We start from the raw sequence: 25,885 nt of genomic DNA on the forward strand, positions 1-25,885 counted from the left end.
GTTCTGCAGCCGGGGGTTAAAACGAGCGCAGGCGTTTCAGGAGGCCGGGGCCGTGCCTCCCGCTGCCAGCACCGAGGGGCGAGGGGGCCCCTGGCCGGGGCCGGATCCTGCCGACCAGCTCCGGAGCCTCCCCGGTGCTGCCTCGCCGAGAGGCCGAGGCATCAGACGTGGCTGCTTTGCAGCAGGGAGGCAGGAGCGAGCACGCTGCACCATGCACAGGACCCTTGCTTATCGCGGTGCTTTGAGCTCAGCCCCAGCTCCCCGCCCAGGGAGGTTTTAGGAGAGTCGCGTGGGTGCAGCAGGTTCCCTTTTGCTGCCGCTTCCCCTTTGGTCTTACACCGACAGTGCAGGCGGGGTCGAAATCCCATGTATGAAAAGAGGAAAAGGAAATGGATTTGCAGAACCCTTTGGGTGCTCGCTTCTCTTGCAAAGGACCAAACTGCTCCCGGCGGCTCCAGCAGGGCCCTGCCGTGACTCCCGGTGCCAAGCCCTGCGCTGAGCTGGCTGCGCCGCCGCCCGGCTCCGGCCACGCAAGAGCCCCGGTTCCCCGCCCGGACGGGGCCGTGCAGCGCCCGCTGGCACCGAGCTCGGTCAAATTAATTTTTCTGCGCTGTATCTGGGTCTCCACCCTAAGCAACTGCTTTTTTCTTGAGATGCAAAGATGAAAAGCAGGTGTGTAGCTGCTGGATCATCCCGGGTGGTTCTCTTTTTCTCTCAGGCCCCACAATGAAGAGGGGAGAAGACGGGGCGGTGTCCAGCCACCTCTCCGGGAACGGCCCGGCCCGGCAGCAGCCCCTGCCCTGCGTGGTCCTGGGCAGCTGGAGACACCAGGCAGCTGCAAGCCCAGAGCATTTGGTCACGGTTCTTGCAGAAAATAAATGTTCCTAGAAATCTGGTTCCACCAAACATATACATAAATACATTTTATTAAACAAGCAGACGAAACTGGGACACTGCTTTGCTTTAATTCTTCTTTCAAAGTAAAAGTGTGTTTCCAAGTCCCCTAGCTGAGGCCTCTCAGAAGCCCTTTTCGCAGAAGACACCGCTCCTAGCAACAGCCTACACTGGGTAATTTCCTAATTATTTAAAATGTTTACAGTTTGAGCTGCTGTGACATGCGCTGGGACAGCTACTCGAAATTTCTGAAAATACTAGGCCCTCGCTTCTACACAACGAAACATTTCTCTGGCTGATCGTTTCTTCTGTGAGCAGCAATTAATACCCTTGATGAGATCTAATTCAGCCATCTACACAGGATGCTTCTCATCTGTTTGACGTGCAGTTAACTAGAAATTTAGCTTAGAAACATCGTAAGACAAATAAAAGGGATCCACAGATGTCCTCCTACGTACAAAGAGGCAGGTGACTTTCCCCTGGCGTGTGAACACGGCGAGCGGAGGGTTCCTGGGAGGAAGGAGGGCTGCTTTCCCTCCCCAGGCTCTCCTTCGGGCAGGCCTCACGCATAAGGCTCTCGGTGCTGCTGAATTGTTTCCTTCTGCAAAGCTGCCGGCAGCCCTGAGGGCAGAGCTGTGCCGAGGGCAGGCTGTGGGGAGCAGCCGGGGCTAACGGGGAGCTCTCGGGGGAGCTCTCGGTGCCGGCCGTGCTGGGTGAGGGCCGATCGCTGCGCCTCGGGGCTCTGCTTCCCACCACTTGTAAGGTGTGGGGGCGGCAGGGCCCTGCTAGCGTTTAGTTCGTGTTTGTTTTGTTGTTGTTGTTTTCCTGTAGCAAGCCAGAGAACCAAGAGATGCCTGCGTGATTGTGAAAGGATTAAGCGAATTCTGCTGACTAATTGCACCACCTGATTTTTGAGGTGGCAGCCTGTCATTAACGAGCTTTGGGGTGTGGACTAAACAGATCAGCAGGGAGGAAATAAAAGGCTGATCTGGCTGCTATCTTCTTGTTTCATCCAGCAAGAGCAAACCTGAGCCCTGTGGGAAGGCGTTTGCTCTGGCTCTCGGTGCCTGTTTGCGAGCTGCCCGGTACGGAGCCACGCGTGTGGCCGGTTCTGAGCTGGGCACAAAAGGTTTGCAGGTTCCTTCAGCCACAGCTGCTGCGCTAAAAGCGCAGGCTGTGATCGACAGCACGAGGGAAGCTGGAAGGCTCTGAGCATTTGATTGAGTGAGTTTATCTTTTTTATGGCTCCTCAAACATCTGTAAGTTATTTGGTGACATTAAACTTGAACGGGGCTGCTTCTGGCGAAGGCCTTGGCCACAAAGGCCTCCTTAAGAGCCCGTGAACGGGGGCTCAGGGGGATTTCAAATGCCCAAAGCCCGCGCGGGGCCGGCTCTGTAGCCGGGAGCGCCGGCAGGCTTGCCGCAGAAGAGAGCAGTGCGTGTGCTGGTGTTTTGGGAAGCTGTTACCTGGTGACTCAGGCTTACTGGTTCATCCTTGTAGAACAGACAAACAGTATTAAGTAAGACTTCATTTTATTAGAACATGTCAACAATTCACTCCAACAACTTGACTGGACTGTACGAGAGTATATTGACCAAACAGCTGAAAGAAGTTGACTACGTCTACCAAAGACCACTTATGTGGCTATATTTAGTGCTCTGGGGAAAACACCATAAAACTTTTCAACACTGTCAGATATTTAAATAACTTTTAAAACAGTCAGAATTTCTTAAATCTACAAATCTTTCACTAAGAAAAATGACATAAACCTTGTTGAAAGCATTCCTACGAGCTATGGATTAGCAGCTGGCAAACATGGTATTTCATCACCCTCCTTCCACCCCAGAACTAACTCCTGTTATTTATCTTTTTATGATAGGCTGTTACACGGCAGACTAAATACAGTTTGCAAGTGCCAGCTTCCCTAAATACAAGCGCAGCTTGTTATTCAGCTGCGGAGCCCTCTCCCTGGTAGTGCTAGCATTTTATCACGTCACTAATAATACAGTAGAACGTTAACTTTTCTCATTTGTAAAAACAGAATTCTCTTATTTATTTATTTAACTTTCTGAATAATCAATTCTGTTAGGAAAAAGAATAACAGAAGTTTTTCACTTCACCTAAAAGCTAAAGTAATGCAAATCTGTAGATGCTCAAAGGTGAAACTGAAGGGATGGATGTTTTCTTCAACCTCTGCTAAATATCGCTACTTAAACCCTTGAAACGCTACTTTGAAACAGGCTCCTATCAAAGTGGCACAACAGAAATCAGCGGATAGCTTTATTTCTTGGCCTTCTTTTCAGTTCCTTTGACTTGCTGGATAATAACTTTCAGCATTTTTTCCATTTTGGCTTTTGTCAGTGATTTTCTACAGTACCATACTTGGTCCCACATGGAGTACAGGGGCTTGGGAGACAGATAAAGCGGATCGTAGTCGTGAAGCATGTCCAGCGGCCTCTTCTTAGCGTACTTCTTGTAGTCCTGGATCGGACAGTTATCTGGGTTGTCAGGCCTGGCAAAGAGGTGTGGAGCTGCTTCCCCTGTAGTTTCCTCTGCACGGAGGTCGTTCTTCCACTCCAGGTACTCCAGCCCTGCCTCATCCTTCCTTAGCACCAGCTGTCCCCAGTACAGGTTCTGGCTCTGATTGTGTGTACTTGCCCCAAACCCCCTAATGATATTTATGAGCATCAGGTGCAAAAAGCCCTGGGGGGTCATCTGACTCAACAGCCCGTTCTTACGAAGGACATCCACGTTTTCATCTGTCAGGTTCTCTAAAATAATCCACTCTCCCGCCCTCTCTTTTTGAGATAGGTGCTGATGCTTTACTTTTAAGGCTTCCTGAGATGTTCTGAATTCCGCTCCTTTAACCACGCTGTACTCGTAATTGTGATCCTTGAGGTATCTGTCTATGCTGCTCTGAAAGAAGTACAAAGAGTTGGCGGAAAAATCCATGCCGTTTTGTTTCTTTGCGGAAGTGTAGAACCAGGCCAGGTAATTATCGAGGTCTTCAGGTGGCAGCGTGTAGATCTCGCGCACTTCAGAAGGGCAATGTAAAACCAGCCAGTCTCTGAAAATCTTTATGTCGCCAGCATTACGGTTTTTCTTCTTCAGCCCATCTAAAAGATAAGAAACAGCATTGTGGACAGCAAGAACTAGCAAGGAGATCAGCGAAATAAAAGGGGGTACAGCACAATGTTCGCCTTCCTTTTAAAAGTAAGTCAGACGGAGACTGTCACAGACCCCTTCCCTTAAAGCTCTGGTTTTGATTTGTGTTCTCAGCCAGCCCGCACCACTCGACAGCGCTAGTCTGGACAGGACTGCTTCCTGCCTTGTTCCTTCTCGCTTGGCTGGTGAATCTGCATGCTATCAGCTAGGTAAATGTGAGGTATTCTTTCTTTTAGAATCATTTTAATTGGGACAGAATGATTACCTACTGAGATTTCATCACTGAATGGGATTGCGGGATTCACGGGGTGGAAAGCACTGGTGTGCGTTTTATGGGCTATCTCGGACAGCAATAGGACTGGAAACGGGAGCTGTCATCGGTGGCTTGTCCTTACGTTGGCGAGGGGCTGAATGTCAGCCCGGGTGACTTTGGAGCTGGTTCCGTGTGCTCATCAGACCGCGCTCGTGGGACCGCTCACGTACCCAGCCGCTGCGGTCCTGTGCCTGCAGCGCTGGCCCCGAAGCTCGAGCAGCCCAGAATGGACTCGATATCCTTCAGCAATTTGCAGCCACTCTGGCACGTGCTGTACCGTGACGGCAGGGGCCACGCTCGGCTCTGCTAAAATAGCTGGGAGTTGGCCTGTGCGTAGCTCCTGTGATCTGCCTCGGGGCTAAGTGGCATCCATCTCATATGTTCAAAGCCTTGTACCAGACGCTATGTAAAACACGTTTCAAAGTGTTCCCCTGCACAAAAACCTCTCCAGGGCAGGAGAGCTGCTCTCATTGTGAAATAAAAACATTAACAAAAGTTAGGGGTGAATAGTAAGGAAGTAGAAAAAGACGAGTAAAAGTGTATTTTTAAAAAAGGGTTGCCAGGATTCCAGTTGGGTTCTTTCTCAAGTTGCTATGGCAATACCACATCTACCTAGTTCGATGTAGCATGAGAAATTAATTCTTTGGATTGCTGAAAAGCTCCATCTGCTCGCCTGTGACTTTTCCAGGGCTGGAGAGGGGTAGATTAAAAAGGGTTCTAGAGCCAGCATCTAGAAATTCCCTTTCGTACACCGAATTATTTTGTACGTGCTTAGTTGTTATCTTAAAATGCTGTGGCTGGATTGAGGTGGATTCTACTGATCCCCGTGCTGCTGTTCTGGTGTTTTGCCTTTGTTATTGACTGATCTACGTGAAGAGATGAATGGCTTGTAAATCAATACATGCATGCAAAGGCCTCGCTTGAGCCATAAGCCATTTATCTTGACAGAACCAGTGATTGCACAGACGCTCCCAGGTGAATTCCCAGTCCCTTCTGATGATATATGTTGTCAATTATAGAAATAGTGCTCATAAAACAACTGCACCGGTGTGTATGCGTGTGGCTACGTCAGGAATGAAAACGTAATGCTGAGTGCATTGAGGAAGACGAGTGGTGCTTCAGCGGTACACCCACTGTGGGACAGACAAACCCCAAACGCTCTTTCAGTAAGCTGCTTTCTTTCGGAGGATGCTGGGCTGCGTGGGTATGGCGCGGGTGTCAGGGGGCTCAAACTGAGCGCGTGGGGGTGAGAGGCGTGCTCCTGGCCGCTCCTTCTGTTAGGTGGAGCCAAGGCATTAAGCAACTGGAAGGAAGAGAGATGCTCTGATTTGGATTCAATTTTCAAAGTTTGCCTCCGTGTTTATGCCCCGATACTAGCAGACAAAAACGTAAAAATGACTAGACAGCAGTTTACTTGGTATTAATGTGCAACACCACCTGCAGGCATGCAAATCATAGAGGCAAATGTTGTGGCTCTGCCACAGCATCTTTAAAATCCTGAGCATTTGCATTTTATTTGAGGTGTTTAATCATTAAGTAACGTGTATGTACCTGGCATTAAGGTTCCAGTGCATAACATATCCTAAAACACGATCGTTTATCAAACCAATTTTATTGATAGTTTCCCCACTGCCTGTGAAAGACTAGCATCATTTTGATAATGTCTGCACGCTGCATGCCAGCTGTTCCTTCTCATGCAGACGGTGTCTGTCTTACAGCAGGATTAACACAGCCGCTAGCCGGGCTGTTCTTATGACAGGGAGTCATTTAAAATACCCTCTGTGCATGACTTAGCCTTGGTATTGAAAGCTCCCTGGTGTATCTCGCAAGTTAATGTTTGTGAAATTATATTTTCCCCTGCTCCAGTAGGATTCTAAGGATAGCATGTAGGAAAACACCAAAAGCTTTGGTCCCGTTGCTGTCTCTGGGATTTTTTGTCATTGACTTCAGTGAAGCCAGAGATTCAGCCCCAGTTTCTCCATTTCACTGCTTTAAAAGTTACTTCCTTGTGCTTTTTTCTCTTGAGACCAGAGTTCACGTCTCTGGTTCCAGCTTCTCACAGGGATTCTCTCTTAAGTACAGCCAACACACTGTATGGTGATACTAAACAAAATGAAAGACCGAAGTATTCAAACTGGATATTTTAGGCTGGGCCACAGCCAAGTACACATTTGGGTAGCACAGTAAATGCCATCATCTACTGAAGTGATAGCTGCTTAAGCTAGGAACCTTTTTTAGTCCCTTTTGGTAGAAATAGCATGCCCCCAACCAGCTGCATTTATTTTGATGCTACAATACAGATTTTGGCAGCTCTACCAAGTCCCCCTCCAAGTGATTAACAAAACGTACCCACATGCCCGCCAACCCGTCCAGGAATAAAACTCTAGACTAGCTTACTTCTGTTTGAAGACGGATGGTCTGAATTCTTGCCTTCCGGACTCAGTGAGGCTGAATGATGAGGTGTAAGCTCAGATACCGACGGTTTGCTCCCCTCAGGAGGGTTTTCAGTAGCATTCCCACTGAAGCCTGTTCCTGGTGTGCCACACTCGGGACAGCACAGGTGGAGTTGCTGCTGGACATCTACAGAGGCTTCAAACTGAAAGAATGTCACAGAGGTGGGTGACTCCAGTTGGGATTTTGCTTCAGCATTGGAGACAGAAATCTGTTTTAACTGTTCTTTTGGTGTTGCTGACCCAGGGGAATTCCTTGCTCTAGAAGTTTCACTTGTGAACTCCACAGGATTAGGAGGACCTTGACACATGAAGCTGCTTTCCAGGATCTTTTGATTGCTTACAGGAGATTTTAGAATAGAGGGAAGAGTTAAGGGTGGCTTTTCTGTGGGGGCAAAGCCAGACGTGGGAGTGGCTGGCTGCTTGATAATTGCCGTCTTCTGATCATGATGCGTTTGCAGATCTACCTCAGCAGTTACATGGCTAGTTGGTGGCGAGTCTGAAAGAATATTCTGTCTGTCTCCTTGGTTTTCTGCATCTGATATATACTGTTCATCATCAGAGATGATTTGTAGATCTTCATTGCTTCCTAGCTTCACCGTATGTACGTCTGTTTTGATTTCACCTTTGGACGCTGACACGTGCTGTTCTGCTGCAAAGTAGGGTTTCATGGATTTGCTGTTTTTCTGGTTTTCTCTGGGTGCTGGTTCGTTATGTACTATGTAGACTGTGTCATCTCGTTGTTGAGTGACCCCTGGAGATCTGCGATGTGATACTGTGGCAAAAGGGCCTGTTCTAGCCCTCTCAAAAGATGAGGTTACCCTGATTCTTTTTTCACCTGAATTAGCTTCCCTTGATGGAGCCTCGGAGGATGTTAGCCTCTTTCTCTTTTCTACAGCTTCATTCTCTTCTCTGCTTCTGAAGTGTAATTTTCCACACGGCCAGTGATATGCATGGCCACCCCCACACATCCACAGAATAGAATCGTCTCTGCCGGGATGACCCGAGGTCTGCACCACTTCCAAGGCTGGGATTTGTTTGCATATATTCCCATGAGTGTGTGCCCAGGTGACAAGGTTGGAGAGATCCACGCGAAGTGAACTGACATCGCCGCACCTTTCAGCACTGATGCTCTCGTTCTGCAAAAACATGTTGGGAGAAACTTAAGTGAAAGAGTATGTGCATAACACAGCAGTCCTGGCGACTGTTTCCACCCCTTCTCAACACAGTAATAATTCTAAATCAGTGATCCTTCTAATGATTCTACTTAAGTGTTCTTTAAAAATAAATAAGTCCACTTTGAAGACCTAGAGGATAATATTTGAGTGTGGTCCTGGAATGAGGAGTTTATAATAGATACTGCATCCTTATGGGCTCAGAGTCTTCATCAAGTAGCTCAGCTTAAGAATTTATCACGGCACAGCAGCTGTGCGTGTGTTCTACAGCCACAGCACCGCTGAGATCGACGTTCTCATTGAGTCACCAAGCAGCTACCGTAGCGCCGGTGGTGGGAGGGCACCTTGCTGAAGTGCGGTGCGGTTTGTGGGGCTGAGTCCTGCGATCCAAGCGAGCTTGGACCCACGGACAATTCTGTACTCCCTTATGGAAAATATAACAAGGAGGTGTCAGGAATCAGCTTCTAAGTCTCCCACTTCCCCACAGCCAGCAGGGCTCGTTGTTCTTTTGACTGTGAAATTGGTAGCGCCGCTGGCACCAAAGGGAAATCGGACAGATGAAGCTGTCTGTAGGATGCTCGTCAGAAACAGAAAAGTGGCCCTTGCATCCATGCATCTAAAACTTGTTTTAAAAGATCTATTTTTTTTAATGTTATAACTGATTCTGTTAGAAAGAATCACCTATGGTATCATTTATGCCATAAAATATACTCACCATGCTGCTGTTTTCTATCTCACTGAGGGCTCGTTCGGGTGGAGTTCAGTAAGCGACTGTTGGAATATCCTTTCTTTCTCAGAACCTAAAATAATCATTGTGTGTGTATATATAATATACTTATTACATAGTTAAAATCTCTGGCTAGCAGATGCCACTAGTTTTTTCCAATGTTCAGCCCCAAATAAATGCTACTGCAGACCAGGTACCTTTACTAAGGTGAGCAATCCCATTTAGCTCAAATAACTATATACAGAAAACTTGGTCTATGTAAATATTTGCAGGATTAGCCTCTGGTGTATCAAAATTAGAAAAACTGAAATAATACATTGAAAAGAGAATTTTTAAAAACTAGGCTATGTGAGATGTTCCTTCTAGCACTGGCACTTTGATTACAGGCTGTGGCTAGCAATCTTTAATTCCACAAACGGAGTGAACTGCAGAAACAGAAGTACCAGAAATTGTGAAGCGAGTTCAGATTCTAACATTATCAGACTTTTCAAATACGAAAAAGAGGTAGTTTTCTAACTAAAGAGTTCTTTGCATGTGTAATTCATGTTTACTAAAGAAAATCTGAAATTCTCCCATCCATTTTGAAAACTTCCTTGTAGTAATCTGGAACAGCATTGTAATTTCTGTGTAACAGGTTAGAGAACAATTGGTGATACCCATTACTGTCGGTATATGTATTGCAACAGAGCCAAGAAACCTGACAGTGCCGTATGTGACTGATACGGCATGCATTTACCGTTCCTAATGGCAGCCCTTACCCCAGGCTGCTTAGTCTATTACTAACTAAAAATTTTGCGGTAAGCGGTGGCAAAAGATGCCAGAATGAACGCACTGGACACGGGAATCTCGTCTGGGCTGGTCCTGCGAGCAGCCCTGGCCCAACGCGACGCTGCTTCCCTCGGCTCTGAGGGCGTGGGTGAGCAGCGCCCCGTGAGCTCGAGCCCCGGGGCCGGCCGCCAGCTCCGTGCGCTCCTCTTCTCCGGGCCAGCTGCGGAGGACGGAAGAAGCCCATCCCAGCTGACAGACGCAGCGCTGCTCTGCAGCCCGTGAATGCGGCGTTTGTCTGCAGGGATTTATTTCATGGACGTGTTCGTTAAACTGAGGGAAAGCCTGCCGGCGCGCAGGCTGGGAAGCGGCTGTACTGCAGACGCCTGTTCGCGTGCCAGCAGCCGAGGCAGAGGCTGTGCCGCTGCCCTTCGTGCAGAGGCTATGCTGGCAGCCTTAGTGCCCGACCTCTGCCCTGCCGTGCCCGTCAGGCCCATGCAGGGCGAAGGGAGGCTGGGATGAGGCCGAGCAGCCCCGTCTGGAGGCCGGGAAGGACGAGCGTGGCCACCTGGGCTGCCAGCCCCATCTGTGAGGCGAGGTGGGGATGCAGAGAGCATGCGGCGGGAGGAGGCCGTTGTGATCATGACAGACAAAACCCAGTGACCACGGAACTGCTTCTTGGCCAACCTCCCGCGCTGGAGAGCTCCTGGAAGTGTGTTTACACGAGCCCTGCTCGGCCGATCCAAAGCTGCCGGAGACCAGCACGCTGCAGAGTCCCAGCAGCCGAGCTCCGTGGCTCCAGCTGGCAAGGCACTTACGCACACTGGTTGTGAGTACTTCAGTCTGCCGATGCCAAAGCAAAACGTGCTTCGCTGGATGCAAAGCCGAAGCGAGGAGGCATGCAGAATTTTCAGGCAAACATTTAATTGTTCCAAGCAGAAGGAAAACAAAATGCCATGGAAGTGGTACGGGCTTCCGAGCTGCCTGTCCTGAGTGAAGCACAGGTAACAACGGCACTGACAAACACCTGCAGAACAAGCAGCGGTCCCTCTGTAACTAGGCAAAGCACAAGCCGAACAGAAAAGGCAAGAAACAAAAGCAAAGCATAGAAGAAAAGCTCCCTGTACCCTCAGGAGACAGGTCGTGGCACTAAATGTTCCTTTCACCAAGAAAAGCACAGGTCAAATCTCTTGTCACATCAGTTTTACTTCCCGATGATGACTGAATAGGAGGCATCAGAACCACTCCTGTTTGGGGGTGAAATTGCTGCATGTCAGCAAAGCTCTGGAAAGCCTTCTGCTCTTACGCTAGCATCACTCCGTATGTTCCTTTTTATGGCTTCCTAATGATAGTACAGATAATTTTAGCCTAGAATGCTTTGCTGTCTGCATATGCCAGCTTGTGAAATATGTAAAGCCAAGATTTTAAAAGAATTTTCTAACTGAAGCTGCTTGCTTTAAAAAAAAATCCCTGAAAATGTTCTGGGAGCAAAGGCATGCTCACGGTGAATTTTAAAGCAGCAAATACATTCTGAGCTCAGGAACTGTTAATCTAGGTGTTGTATGGATGTATGGTCACCATGATCTCGTTCCTAATGAGCCCTAGCGAAGAGGGTTGGAAGCCACCTCAGGTGGCCATCTAAGCCAAGAGAAGAATGAGCTTTACCCAGGCTTCTCCTGAGAGGTGCTCGTCTTCAAAGCTTCCAAGGACAGGGAATTCACAGCCTGCCGCAGCGCCCTGCTCCTGGGCCTTGCCGTGCTGTACAAAGCTGAACTGAGGGGAGAATGTTTTTGCTCTTCCTGAAGCTAATGATGAGTTTTATCTTCCACTTCAACATGAGCAATTTCTCCCCAAAGAGCTGAACTGCCTGGACAATCTGGCACTTACACTTAGTGTGGGAAAAGGTAATAGAAACGGAAGCTCTGCGTGGTCATGAGGCCGTGAAATTACGGACTTGGCAGATGAACATCTTGATTTCCATCACGGGTGTCTTTACATGGAATGCTTTTATCTCTCCTTATCTCCGAGCACATGTCTTCCTTTTCCTGATCCCACTGAAAAAGCCTTTTTTCTCTTGATATTTAGGTCCAAATAAAAACTCTGGTAATCAGCTAAGGATACTTCTTCAGCCCACTCCTGTGTTCATACTTACATTAGCTGAGAGTACTTCCAGGGACGCTGTGAAGTGGAAGTTTGGATTTACAGTTAGAGCTGAGCGGGGGAAGAAAACCAAACTATGTATTTACCCCTAAAGGCTGAAGTGGCATAGTTCTCATCTCTTCGGTCAACAAAAATCAGTCGCAATCACTGCCGCAATGCCTCCAGCTTCAACAAACCTAGGATCCTTACGGGGGAGGCGTTCTGGGCTTGGGGCTTGAGTTTTGTTTTGAAACCTCACGTCTGGTTCTGTATCTGTGTGGCTGTGAGCGATGCAGCATTTTAATTGTCTTTCCAGGAGAGGCTCCCATCTGATAATGGACACTGTGTGTGCAGAACCCACACCTTTGTGCAGAAAAACAGGACATTCCAAAGCCGTATGATAAATGTTTTCATTTATTTTTTTTAACCAATAGGTTAAAATTAGTGCACTAATATAGCCTATAGTTAAGCGGATTCATGCTCGCTAGAAGGAAAAAGAAAAATGTTTAAGAAAAACGATCTACAAGATTTTGCTGTCTCATGGTCCTGATCCACACAGTAAGTTTTCAAGATGTTAGCACAATATACGCTTACTTTACTTGGCCACGTTTTCTTGAACACAGAGGTAATTTCAAAGAAGTCTACAGCATTTCAGGAGAGCCCTTTAAACTCAAAGCTGACTAAAAGCATTGAAATGCTTCTTCCCTTTTAGGACTTTCTTGTGCCTAGTTTCAGCCGTTGAGGGGGGAGAAATACTCAACCATTTCTGACAAACTTTCTGAAAACCATTTGTTTGTAAGGTTTGTATCTGGAAATCACCTGAAACTTTGTACTTTTTAACATTTCAGTGGACTCATACAGCATTATGCTATGCTGAAGGTTGTCTGAAACCCTCTGTGACACACAGGCTGATGCAAGCAGGATAACTAAATAAAGAAACTAATTGTATAGACACTCCAAGCCCTTTAACCACGGTGTTCCTGTCCCTCCACCCTGTAATAGCCCTAGCTGTGTTTCTCTGAAGTCTTACAAAGTCTGCTTCACAGATTAGAAACCCGAGGCAGGCACAAAGCACGTAAATAGGAGCGCTTTGCCTTTTCAGCTCTAGATAAGACAGTGCAGGAAACTGGAACAATCCCGGTAGGAAAACAACAGGATACAGAACAGCAGTTCTTAAACTTGACTCCCACCCCCTTCCCCCAGCATGAATTGTTTGCTCCCGCGCACTTGAGAGACGCTCACCAGAGGTGGAGCAGCACGGGACAGCTGTAAAATGGGTGTACGGGAGGGGACGGGCTGCCAGAGAGCCCTGGGAAGGGGCGAGGGATGCTGCTGGGGCACGTGGCGTCCGGGCAGGAGGGATGACGCTGGGCTTCCCCGCGTCCGCCTGAAAGGAGCAAGGAGGGAGCTGAGAGCAGAGCAGAAGTAGCTCATGGCTGCTAAAAGTCACTGAACTTATCCCACCACTTCTAAGCAAGGGCCTTTGGGGTGGATTAATCATTTCCCAGCACATCGTTCTTCCTGTACTCTGCAATGTGTCTCTCTCCTACCCCTGACTACACCAGAGCCTTCTCAGCACCTCTCCAGCTCTCTTCCTGCTCCACCGTGTCCTTCCACCGTTCCTCCTGCTCTGCTTGCAGAAATACAGTTCCCAAGATGCACTCGCTACAAGGTGGCATCGCTGCATTTCAAGAGATGCTCCTACAAATCAACATCTGATAGTGGGCAGGGTCTAACTGCGTGTACCAGCTCCGAGAGAGAGAGACTGCTGCTGAACAGCCTACAACAATCACATTCCTTAAACAAGAGTATTTTGGTCTGAAGAACTGGATGCTTTTTTTTCAGCTGAGTTCTAATTATCTCTTCTCTTGAGGGTCTGCGTTACAGAGCTGCTGTCCTTGTAATGTAACTGTGAGCTCTGAATCAAGCCTTCCTAGAACAGAGCCAATAAAAGCCTGCAGCCAGCTGGCAACGGATTGCCTGGTCCAACAAACAGTAATCAACCACTAAAACCAGACGTAGTAAAGGAAAAAATTAATTTGCAAACACGAGCTGCTATAAATAGGTCCTAATATTTTAGATCCCTGCAGAGAAGTGGGGAAGCCGAAATGCGAGCAGGGCAAATCAGTTACTCGTGCAGAAAATTACGCCACGTTTACGCTAATTGTGCTCCTTATCCTGTTAGCGCTGCCGGCTGTGAGCAGCCTCGCCCCGAGGCTCGGTGGGTCGCCAATCGGGGCCGTTACTTCCCGTAGCGATTTGAGGCGCAGGCTGCTTTCGTTTCCTTCTTTCCCCAGTCCCTTTACCTTGAACCCTGGCGGTTTCGCGGAGCCTGAACGCAAAACCGGGGGTGGGGGGGTGGGGGGGGTGCTCGTGTACGGCCGGGAGCGGGGCCGGGAGCGGGGCCGGGAGCGGGGCCGGGAGCGGGGCCGGGAGCGGGGCCGGGAGCCGCCGGCGCGTCCCCGGCAGGGGGGGCTCGGCCGCCGGCCTGCGCGGCCGGCCCCGCCCCCCCGAGGCTCCGCCCCCACCCCAGGCCCCGCCCCCTCACCGGGCCGCACCCACGGTGGCTCCGCCCACCCGTTAAACCACGCCCCCACCCGTCGAGGCCCCGCCCCTCCCGGCGCCGGGGGCGCTCTCCGGCGGCTCGGGGCCGGCCCCGGTGGCGCCCGGTGCCCCGGCCCCCCGCGGCCCCCGGCCCCCCGCGGCCCCCGGCCCCCCGCGGCCGCCCCGCAGAGCGCGGCCCCCGGCCTGGCCGTGGGGCCCGCGGGGAGCGCGGCCCGGCGGCGAACAAAGGCGCGGTGCCCTCGCTGGGCGCCGCCGGGGCTGGGCTCTGCGCTGCTGTCCCGGGACTTCCGCCCCCCCCCGAGGGCCTTTTCGTGTCAGCCGCACCCGCAGCGAGGGCCCGCCGAAGGGAGCTCCCCGCAGCGTTGCTGCTTCCCTGCCCGCTGGGCCCCAGCTGCAGCGGTGTGAATTTGTTATCAAACGGCATTCGTGGCCAGTCTGACTTGGGACTGAGGCACGGCAACCTCGCGCGTGCACTCGCTTCTTCAGCAACACTGAGCGATTCGAACTCCCGACACCTCCGCTCGCTCCCAGGCGGGGGGATGCCACCTTTCAGAGGCACCTTAAGGCCGCGGTGGCTCGGTGCAGGGGTGCAGCAGTCAGCCTCGCTAGCGACAGGCACGGAGCTGACTCCCGCTGTGTATCTCGAGTGATCGCGAAGGTTTAGGACGTGCTGGTGAGTGGCTCCTGGCAGAGGAAGAAATAACCTTTTGGCAAACAGGGCGCTTTCAGAGGGAAAGCTCCCGCTGTGGGAGTACTTTTTAGCAGCTCAGCGGGGCTCTCAGGCAGACACAGATGCCCACGGCTGGCACAGGGAAAGCGCATGGAAACACACGCTGTGGCGTCCACGGAAAGGAACGGGGCTCGTGCTTGCACCCAAGACTTTTGGCTGCGGGCAGATTCATCGGTTCGTGCTATCTGGCCGTGCTGACAGGACATTTGGGAGCCTTGCAGGCTTTCCACCTTTGCAGCCTTTTTCTACGCAATTTCCTACTGTTGTCTTTGTTTGGAAGTGCCCCCGTGGCCCTTACCTCCGGCACGGTCACTCAGGGTGCTTCAGGAAGCCTCCCATGGAGCACGGCAGCCTAGGGACGGAGGACGAGAATCCCACTAGGACCCAGAGGACAGGGTGGCCTAGGGAATGAGAGAAAGACGGCATTAGTTATTTAGGAAAGTGATCTGAAAGCAATTCGTGCGGAATGGAAGCAATAAACAGAAGGTTCTCTGCCCTGAGAGCTGAGTCTGCAGTCACTTTTTATAGGTTCGGAGGGGCAAGCCTGAGGCAGGAGCTGGGATCGGCGTTATCTGGAGAGGCACCCTAAGAGGCAGCGGCTCCCGGTTTGTCTCCCACTTGAGTGCTGCATTCAGCAGGAACCGAGTCTCACGGATGAAAAATACCACAGATGGATGGCATCTTGCCTCCTGAAGAAGCAGTAAAACCTAGCGCTGGCACACCTAACCATTAATTTGGAAAAGAAAAATATATTCTGGCATAGCATCCTGAAGAGGCTGCCAACCCTCGTTCTGCAGCAGTGATAGCACACTTTCCAAAGTGTGAGCAAGAGCAAATAATGAAGTCCACTCTCCAGATTCAAGCAAAATTTGAGTCAATGGCTGGGTTCAGATCTGGAGTTCTCTGCTGTAATTGCCCTGAGTGTACAAAGGCATTTCTGTACATACATTTTGGAAACCTCCCCAGGCCTGCACCACAAAGCCAGCTGTCTCTTCCTGGGCCTTCCAGCGCACGCTCTCAGATGGCCACGGCACCAGTGAGTGTGTCTTAGAAAATCACCTAGGCTGATGGCTCCCCGAAGCCTAACTGGGTACCTCAAATTAGCTATCTGCGCACGGCTAAGCTTTTGGGAAGGCAGGCCTGCTTGTCAGAGGGCTGCGCTACAGCCACAGCCGTGCTCCTCCACCGACATAAAACCCTTTTCGTTTCTCTGGTGACCACGTGAGTGCTTTAGTCCTCATGGCAAAGCTTGGGAGGGAAAATCCTGCTAGCTGCCTTCGAGTGGTTGCAGAAGTAAGTGGTTAGCTCACAGTACGAAATTAAACACCTCAATAAATGAAGAATTGGTTAATCGAGTCCTGGCCTCAATGCAAGAAAACGCACGCCATATGTGCAGGCCAGGTAGCTGCGCATACACTGCAGTTCTGCAGCCTCCCGTGCCCCTGTGTTGCAGCACACCTCCCAGGCCCCTGCCTAACGCTCCTCCAGCGCGGTGCTGTCCTCACGCTCTGCATTCACTGCCCTCGCGTCTGAGCATCTCACCAAATGAAATATTAAACATGCTGAAGGATATTATGTTCCTTTGTTCCTCTGGCAACTGAGATCTCGAGTGCTCTCCGTCCTCCCTGACTTCACGTGTCACAGGTTCACGTCTTAGTGTTCTTTTAATGCTTGATTTAATACTCCGGAGGTCTCAGTACACGCTCACCTATGCTACACAGGAGCTCTGGCGTACAACCTACTAGACAAGGAGGCGGCTATTTAACGGGCAGGTACTTCTCATCGGCACCCAGCCCCCAAACTACAAAGGTGGGAAGTGCTCCGGGCAGAGCCGGTGGCTGGCTGCACAGGAAGCCGCGTCCGTTCTGTGCCGAGGGCCGTGCCAAGCTGAGCCCAGCGACGGCTCCCAGCGTTCGCCCAGCGGGGCCCTCACTTGCAGAGGCCGGCTGTAACTCCACAAATAATATCAGGAAGTGGCCAGTCTCCGTGTTAAAACACCCGGCTCCAGGATACCGGAGGTAGGTTACTCTTTCTGTTCAGACGCTTCCATCCAGTTCTGTCACGTAAGAACCACTCTGAAATCACCGTACCGCTTCTTACCATTTCCACCACCTGAAGCACAAGCGAGCCCTCATCCCACAAAGCCAAGCCCCTTCGCTGCGGGAGCACGGCTTCCCTGCACTGCTTCCATTGCGTAACGCCCTTCAGGAACATATGGGCCAGCAAACAGAAGCCGTCCGCTGCATAATTATGGCACTGACAAACCAATTGAACCTCGGCAGCTGCCACTGGGGAGATTTCATTCATTCTCAGTATTGCCTTTTAAACTTAAGTGGCACTGGAACAAACACATCTTTGATCCAAGTAGGAAATCATTTGGAGCTTTGTGTTTAATAGAGCTGAGGCCCTGGGAAAATGATGGCTTTATTAGCCTGGACGACCGTGCGGGCCTCATGGCAGGCATGCAGTGGTTTGGTCTGTCAGCCCCATCGCTTCTTCAGACTTATTTGGAAATATTTGTTCTTGAATTGATGTGAAACAAGGACTTTAATTCAGCTGTGCTGCTGAAGCACCTATAAACTGTATGAGGAACCTCAAAAAGTATTACGGGAGGGGGAAAGGGAGCACAATTTGGGCAGTTCCAAAATAAAGTTATGTCTCTGCATTTCTGTCCTTGTGCTACGTCACGCTTTTCTGGGGCCAGTTGTTTGTCACTTATCTCCAGGGCAGTTACTGCAGTAACCAGTGCGCTGCGTATGCAAACACAGAGCGACGTACAGGGCTGATGCTGTGCTATATGCACACGCACACATGTATACGTAGGTCTCTGCACAGATACCTTTAGCTAATAGGACACCTATTCCGATGTTGCTGAAATATCCACCAGCTACTCTCACTGCTGTAATTTCATGAAAACGACTCAACAGGCATGCGAGGAATCCAATCTGGGTACATTTTGGTGTGTTCCCGTACGCGTATTATAACCTGCAATACCAGAATAAACCCTACCCTGGCTAGAAGTCTAACGAACAGGAGGGGGTGGGATGTTGCCAGCTGCACATTGACCGTGAGGTTTTTCTCTCCTGCTATGTATTAGTTGTGAGGATGCTGTGTGAGCTAATTGAATTCCTCTTCCTGAATACAGCAGTATCTTTTCAGACCAGTGTACCTACCCAGCGTGTTACTGAGATATTCCTGAAGGATGGCAGCCCTCCTCAGTGCATCACAGTAAAGAAGAACAAGATTTAAACCTCATACTGTATCAAAAGTAAATACATCTCTGCAAAATTTGCTACAGTAAGTTTAGTAAGAAAGGAGTAAGATCCATAAAATATTCAGTAATGATTCATACAAAGTAGCCACTAAAACTTCGTACTTCAGCCCTCTGAACTAGTTCGCAGACTGGTTTGGCAATACAGTTAAAGAAGCTGTGTTTCCTTCCTAAAAAGATAGTCTCGAGAGTATGTTCAAAATATCGTCTTGCTCTGATTTTTCAAAAAGCATTCTCCTGGATCCTTTGGAAACTACTTAAATGCTTCATTTCTTAGAAGGTTGCTTTAGAAAAGCGAGAGATTTCCCAAGAAAACCACATCATCTTATTCACTGGTGGAGGCAGCTGTAAACATTGTCAATCTAAATATTACTCTTAGTTACAAACAATTATATCAGCTGAGAATGGAAGCTGGCTCTTGCACAGCAAAGTCTGACGTGCAGACAGTAAGAGGGAGAGCAGCTTGCAGACGTACATCTAACGGAGAATTTCTACATGCTCTGCACGTGTATCTCTATCTCTTTTAGGGCCCCTTTCTTCATCTAAATGACCTGTGCTCAGACTCTGAAATTCTCCTGTCTGGAGTCACCTAGCATCTGTGTAATATCCATTTAAATAGCAGATGCAATGGGAGACAACCTGACGACAGAGGACACAGGCGACGAGCTAGCGTTTCAGCCAACAATACCTCGGCCTGACAGGTGAGCGATGGAGAGCCTTCAGAAATAATGCATGAGCCGCATCGGGGTGCTGCGGCGCTGCTCACCTGGTAGCTGCCGCCGGTTCGCCGCGGAGCTGACAGTGCCAGCTGCACGCCTGGAAGAAGTGGGGTAACGCAGCACCCGCTAATGGACTTGTTGCTGGGGCGTTTCAGAGAAAAACGGGCACCTGGGCTTCCTGTTTGAGTTACGCAGAGCCCACGAGGGTCCAGCATGAGTGAGAGCTCGTGTAAAACCCGCTTGCTGAGCCATCACGACCCCCTAAGTGGTTTAGCAGGAAACTGGCACCACCGCTAGAGTGGAATAAAATAAAATCATTGTAAGGAAATAAAAGAGCATTCCAGTCTCTTTCTGAGCAGATTTGTAGCACAGGAAGGTGACTGAACTGCGCTAATCTTTCACTGCAAAAAAATGCCTCCGAATAAAAAAAAGAAATGTAGAACTGCAGCCACACAGAAGAGAACCGAAATTATGTTTATTTCCCTGCCCTAGGATAGCACGGGGAGATGTGCTTGTAAGGACGGTTGTTTGTATAAATAAATGTTCATTCTTGGCAGTGGAATGCAAACTATGCTGAAGGGCTGGAAACAGACCACTCTGTAAAGCTGAGGCCAGAGTAAGGGAAAGATGAAGCGAGGTTGTCGGGAGGAAATTCACATTCATTTTTAGCAACTTGGAGAGTTTCTCAAGCATGTTTGACATTTTTAATTGTGCTGATGTAGAACCTATTCCAAGGACAAAAGAAGTCAGGATTACTGGGTAAACAATTAGGAAATCTCATACCAGCCAGCTAGGGGTAGTGTTGCCTGTGGGTCTGGAGACTCTGCTGTAGCACGGAATCATCTTTCGTACTTTCTAGACAAATGGAATTTGAGTGTCTTGCAAAATCTTCACCTAGGTCAGGAGACTCAGATCCTCATCTTGCAAACTTTTACGAAGCGCATATTTTTGACAGTACACACTAGACAGGAAGGAGATTAGTCTGCACTGCTGCTATTTGGCTGAGCTTTCCTGCAGGGTTTCCTGAGAGGCTAGGAAACAATCTTATTACATTTATACCAATTGTCTCCGAAGCTGTACCCTTACAATGGAAAATAAAACTGATATTTCTTCAGGAGAATAAGATCAGCTCTGCAGCACCGAACCACGGAGACACGGCCTGTTTGCCTGTTTTCCATGCTCAGAACATTCTGCATCATGCCTGCAGCGCCTCATTTTGTGTGTGTACCAGCGGAGGAGAGCTTAGCAGGCTTGCTCGCCCTCCTTCCTTTCCGAAGAATTTGCAGACGTACCTATGTTTTAATTTCTGTGTCAAGGGTGATAAAGACGGCACTGGAATGGCAAGAGTTTACCATTCGTTACCGAGCAGAAAGGTTGCAGAAAAATTATAAGGGAGTGGTTTTTAATGCACACCTGCTCTATTTGCCTTGGACACCGTGCTTCGTGTGCTGCCGGCACTTTTAGGCTCGGTATAGTTGAATAGGAACTTGTATTCTCTTTGAGATAATGGAAAGTCACAGAGGAGGTATCCAGCTTTCGGGCATGAATAAATCATTAAGGGGATGAATTATTCAGTGATCATCCCTACAACATGTGCTACATTCAGACTCGAGAGGCAACATCCCTATTGTGTGGGTTTTCTTCCCAAACATTACAGATGTATGACAGGCTAATGAATCTAAATAGTCAAATGTTGGGAAACGAGATTAAAAGAGTAATTTAAAAAATGGCAGTAAAAAGCTGCACAAAAGAGTTGGCATACTTCAGGCTGGCATTACACTGGTCAGATGATCTTTTAACTCAGGGACGTTGGATCAAGCTGTCCACAACAGTTAGAATCGCAATGTGAAGTATGAATAAAGAGCGGCTCAGGAAATTGGAAACACAGGTTGGAGGAAAGGGATGAAATTATGAGCACAGGAACAATACAGAAGCTGACCCAGTCGTCTAACAAAGAACAACACGGGCACTACACCTGGATTTCTCAAAAGCCCATATGCAATCTTGATGCCTCTTGCTAGATATCTGAAAATTTCTGGGCTTAGCTACACGTTGTTAGATCAGTATCTTTGCCTTAGGGCGCTTTTTTAACACTCCATTTTTACGAGCTGAAATCAGTTGGATTAACAGAACAATCTGATTGCAGTGTCTAGAAGGATGGCGTTGTTAATTCTGGACTGATAGAATTATTTGAATTCCACACCCAAAATCACAGAGCCTACGGCCTGAGGAAGCAGAGGCAATTTGTGATCCCCAAGCAACACGTGCTGACAGTTAATTATCTCGGAAAGCTGCAGTGAAGAGTTGCAGCTCTGGTGTAAGTTGGAGCGGCATAATCAAACCATAGAATAATCCGCTCCAACACAGGCTGGAAGAAAAAAAGTCCTGCGTTCAATAGCCAGGAAATGGCTGGTTCATCCTTCACAGGAAATGAGTCACCCGAAAGCATCCGCGAGGAGCAGCGAAGACAGGGAAGTTCTGAAATAACATGGACTGATAACGACAGAGCAGCACACACAGATAAGTCTCTCGTTTTCTCATAGATTGGGGAGAAGAAAAGATACGTAAAACACAAGTTTTTGTGATCATACGTACGATTTTAGGTCAATGCAACTACTTGCAGCACAAAAAATACCTGTGGATACAGTTTGTCACCCCTGTGAAAAGGTGAGTTCGGAACGCACAACGGCAGCGCTAACAGAAGTTGCACGTGCAGACAAAATGGCTTGCACAGAGCCATCTACCTTTGTCCCTGGAAGGGAGGCCTCAAATTGCCGTGGTGGCACAGCCATCACACAGGTCCAGTTTAAGGAACTCCTAAGCTGAAAATGCTTTGAAACGTTTCCTTCTGCCGAGTACTGGAGGTACACGAAGCTCAATTCCCGACCAATTTATTGATCAACCACCCACTGGTGCTCTTTTTGATAACACACCACAGTGCCAAATTCTTATGGATCAGTGGAAAAAAACACTTCCCTTGCTAATGATGTGTGCTGGTCGTAAAGCCAGAAACCTGCGGGTAAGAAGCGAGCTTTTTGCAAGCACTGGCGCTAACAAAGCCGGCTTTCCAACGACCCTCTGCACACTCACACCTCCAGCCGCCCCAGCTCTCTGCCTGCACTGCTTGCGACTTCTCCCTGATACTGCTGGTCTCCCTCCTTTCCCCTTCCCTCGCTCTGGGGTGAGTGAGGAACCTCCCTTCTCAATCGTTTTGAGCCACGTTCGGCCCGACCGGCCGCCGAGCAGCCACGCACGTCTTTTTGCCGATAAACGCGGCACCGGGTTTGCTCTGCGAGCTCCCGACTAACCACTTCCAGAGCCGTGATGTGGCACCGTGAATGATGCACTAAAGAATGTTCTGGCATCCCGAGACGTTACTAAAGCTGCAAATGCTCTCTTAAACAAAACAGCCACGTTAATTACAAGTGGATAAAAATAAATAAAAGCAACAAAAAGAGGCAAAAGTATTTGAAACACCCCCTGCCCCCCAAAATCCACTGGGGCTAGACTAGAAGCAAAGTTATACATGAACGAGTTTCCTGGTTTAGGATCCTGCAGGGTGCTGTGAATAATGGAGGAGGAGGGGAGGGTGCAGAAAAAATTGTTTTGTTAAAAGCGACAGCTGTTCAAAACACCAGCTAGCACCTCTACGGACAGTGGTTCATGTTCCTGACCAGAGACCGTATTTTTGGGGGGTTCTTGTTTTTAATTCACTGATAGACAGGGAGGGTGGAATTGTAAGGGGAAGGGGAAAAAAACTTCCTAGTTTGCAAAGGAATATAGTTACACGGAAAAAGTGTTCTCTGGCTGTGGTGCAGGCTTCAGGGCTATTTTAAAAATACAAAGAAAAAAGGCAGGAAAAGGGTCTTTTTCGTTTCCGAGAGTTTTTCTTCCCAGCACGGCAAATTAAATTCAAAGAGATAACATAGGCAGGAAGGGCTTAAAAAAAAAAGAAAAACCCGGGTGTGTCCCTCCAAGGCCTTCCTAGCGCTGTGAGTAACCGGAGCCTGGGGGAGGGTGGGCCCGTTCTGCTGGATTGTACAAAAGAAGCTGATTCATATTTTTCCCTTCTCCCTCCTCTTTTTTTTTTTTTTTTCCACACGGCTATTTTCATGTGGGTTTCTTTTTCAAAACAAAAAGATACACAGAGACGTGTCCTTCTCCCGGTTGTTTTTTTATGTGTAAAGTATTGTTTTTTTTCTTAAATGCATTTTCCTGTTTGGCCCAAAGAATCACTGTGCATGACCCCGTAGTATCTTTAGTCAGTTTGCTACCATTGTATCTGAAAAGATACTAAAATTTCTGTTAAATATTACAGGAAGATGATAAAACGTTGCATAATCAGCATTTCTGCTAGGAAATCTGAGAAAGCTTGAGCAAACCTTAAAAGAGTCTTTCAAGTTAGCCCACAACTGCACAGGACAGGTCTTTGAAAAGTGCTAATTCTTTGATGGCATCCCCCCGTGTTTGCTTTTCCAAAGATATTTGAAAAGCAGCTGCACACGCAGCGTATCTGCACAGGCAATAAACTAATTTCAACAGCCACTAAGAAATCAGATATCATTCTTACTAGCGATTAGTACATGGCATTAACTTTTTTTCAAAGTCTTTGTGTTATGTTTGGGGTACTGTTCTTTAGGGTGCACTTCTTTACAAATGGGCTCAACTATTGCATATTAAAAAAGGAGGGATTCTGCCTCCATGCTATCCTCTACTACAGAGGGGTTTCTTACAGTATATAAAGCGGGTTGTCCTGATGGGAAGATGAAATGAAACACCTCCATGGGAGATAGAGCTTAAAATAGGCATAGCTCAAGAAACTGTGTTACGGCTTCTGAAATGAGAACTAAATTCGTGCTCTGCTTTGATCAAATCACTTCAACTTTCTGGCCCTCAGCTCACCAACTCCAAAGTGAATCACATAATCCCATCGTTTTCCCATTCTTTGTCTGCCTGATCTAAGTTGTAAATCTCTTATCTGTAGCACAAGCTGAGCCTCCTTTCACATGCACTACCTAGCAAAGTAACTTGTGTTTCAGATAGGACCTTTGGTCGCCTGGAGTGACAGGGAAGAACATTCCTTTACTCCAGTTTAAACTTCACTGCTGCAATAAGGGCCAAATGGCCAGGAGCCCAATAAAGCGAAGATATGGAAATGAGCAGCTACCAGCTCTTGGTAAGATCCAAGCTTTTTGGAAGCTCCTGCATGTCACAAATGGTGACAAGAGCGATACAGTAGGTTGACATCCAACATATCTGACCGCTGTCCCACTCTGAGAGAAAATAAGGTCTTTGGCCATAGGAACCAACACAGTAACATGTTCGAGAGAAAATTATAGCTGGTTTCACGTTTTTAAAAGCTTTTTTTTGCTTTATTTATGTGTTTAGTATATGCTTCAGAAAGAAATGGGAATATAAAAGGCATGTCTGTACCTGTCAAAGTTACCTGACAGTGAGTAGAAACACTACCCAAGGCCAAGTTTAATCTGCACTTTTAAATCTTCTTCTAAACCTTCACAAGGACGCCACTGCCACTGCTGTTACAGCTCAGACGCTTCCATCAGAGGCAGATTGGCAGAAGCATACAAATGTTTTCACAAAAAAATGTCAAAAGTGGGTGTGCTAGTGAGGAACGAAGGATCCTTTCTACAGTCAGACCAGTATTATGTTGCCTAGAAACTCTCAAAACAGGATTGCCGCTAATGAATCCAAGATCAATGTGGACTGAACGTTTGATTCAGTGCTGCACAGGGGACTCGTAGGGAGGCCTGGGACAATTAATTCTTGTGCTGCAGTCAACGGGTAGGTTTATGACAAGCGAGGCAAGGAAAATAAATAATGCTGGTAGAATTCCCAGTGAGCAAATATTGTCTATATTTAAACAGAGCCACGCAGCATTTCATCTGGGGAAGCAAACATCTTTACAAAGCGGAGTTAGTGGGGAAGAACCAGCCAAGTCCTGGTGGATGGTGGAGTGCCTACGGGGCTGATCTGGGATCTGCTCGGCCTCCAGCAGGATCCTGGTCCTCATGGGCCTGTTCCTGTACAGGCACAACGTAAATATATCGAATATAGCGTCACAGTTCCCAGAGAGCACCAGATGGACGCTCATTTTGGTTTTTTATTTTAAGAACCTTCATCGCGTGGCACACGAACGAGTTGGAAAATTATTTTTAAGGGAGCACAAAGTATCTAATACATGTAAGTCCATTAAATTTACTCGAGACGGCCCAGCACCTGAAATTTTTTTTTTCAGAGTTTGAAAATCCCCAAGGAGAGAAAATCCATGGATTTTACCTGAATCTCTGGGGAAGTAAGACCCACAGGCAATTACATGCATTAAGAGTGAAACACGCTTATCTAATTAATCACTGGGCTCTACCTGACTAGGAAAAGAGCTGTTTTTATCCGCAAACTTTGCTAGAACTGGAACTTAGGAAAAACATGATCGTGGTGCGTGAGCAGGGCAGGTAGGTGGTGTCTTACCTCACAAGTCCTCTCTCTCTGTCACTCACTGCATAATCTTTATCCTTAAGACATTAACTGCAAACAGAGTTTGCCCTATATTTTAAGTAAAACTTTCAATAGCTGTCTAAGTCCGTTAAAGATCCCCAGACCGGCAGTGCTAAATTATTAACCCAATTTCGTCGAGGAGCCCGGTCTCCCTTACTCGAAATGGCGGCCGACAGAAGCGCGCGGCTTCCCTGCCCGTAACCAACATGGCGGCGGCGGCGGCCCCGGGCCGTGCCGCGGATGACAACACAATGTGCACGTTGGCGCCCTTGCCCGTACTCAAGATGGCTGCCAACGCCGTTCTTCCATGCCCTGCCCCCAATCAAGATGGCGGACCAGTGTGGCATTTCGGCATCCTTCCCGCTCTCAAGATGGCTCCTCCCAGCCGCGTCCCGGCGCCTACCCAATCGCGCCCCACAGCGGCGCGTCGCCCCGCCCCTCTCCCCGCCCTCACCCAA

At 48.6% G+C, this 25,885-nt stretch overlaps 1 protein-coding gene across 6 annotated transcripts; it reads right to left on the reverse strand.

The window, feature by feature from the left end:
- Positions 1-112: 112 nt before the first annotated feature.
- LOC308181929 (uncharacterized protein KIAA1958-like) lies at positions 113-25,840 on the reverse strand. 6 transcript variants are annotated; one of them, XM_080565777.1, is made up of 6 exons: positions 25,401-25,578; positions 18,962-24,955; positions 15,223-15,325; positions 8,714-8,798; positions 6,771-7,962; positions 113-4,011 (listed from the first exon to the last, which is right to left on the reverse strand). In XM_080565777.1, exons 4-6 carry the CDS (start codon positions 8,714-8,716, stop codon positions 3,176-3,178), a joined length of 2,031 nt encoding a protein of 676 aa, XP_080421903.1. In that variant the 5' UTR covers positions 8,717-8,798; positions 15,223-15,325; positions 18,962-24,955; positions 25,401-25,578; the 3' UTR covers positions 113-3,175. The 6 variants fall into 6 exon arrangements, with proteins under 6 accessions (XP_080421903.1, XP_080421902.1, XP_080421905.1 ...); XM_080565776.1 differs by adding an exon at positions 12,872-13,016 and having other exon boundaries at positions 18,962-25,578; XM_080565779.1 differs by lacking the exons at positions 18,962-24,955; positions 25,401-25,578 and adding an exon at positions 25,585-25,840.
- Between the last annotated feature and the right edge of the window lie 45 nt (positions 25,841-25,885).

The sequence above is a fragment of the Anser brachyrhynchus genome (genome assembly GCF_964034855.1).
Source record: "Anser brachyrhynchus genome assembly, chromosome: 23".
Classification (NCBI taxonomy): Eukaryota; Metazoa; Chordata; class Aves; order Anseriformes; family Anatidae; genus Anser; species Anser brachyrhynchus.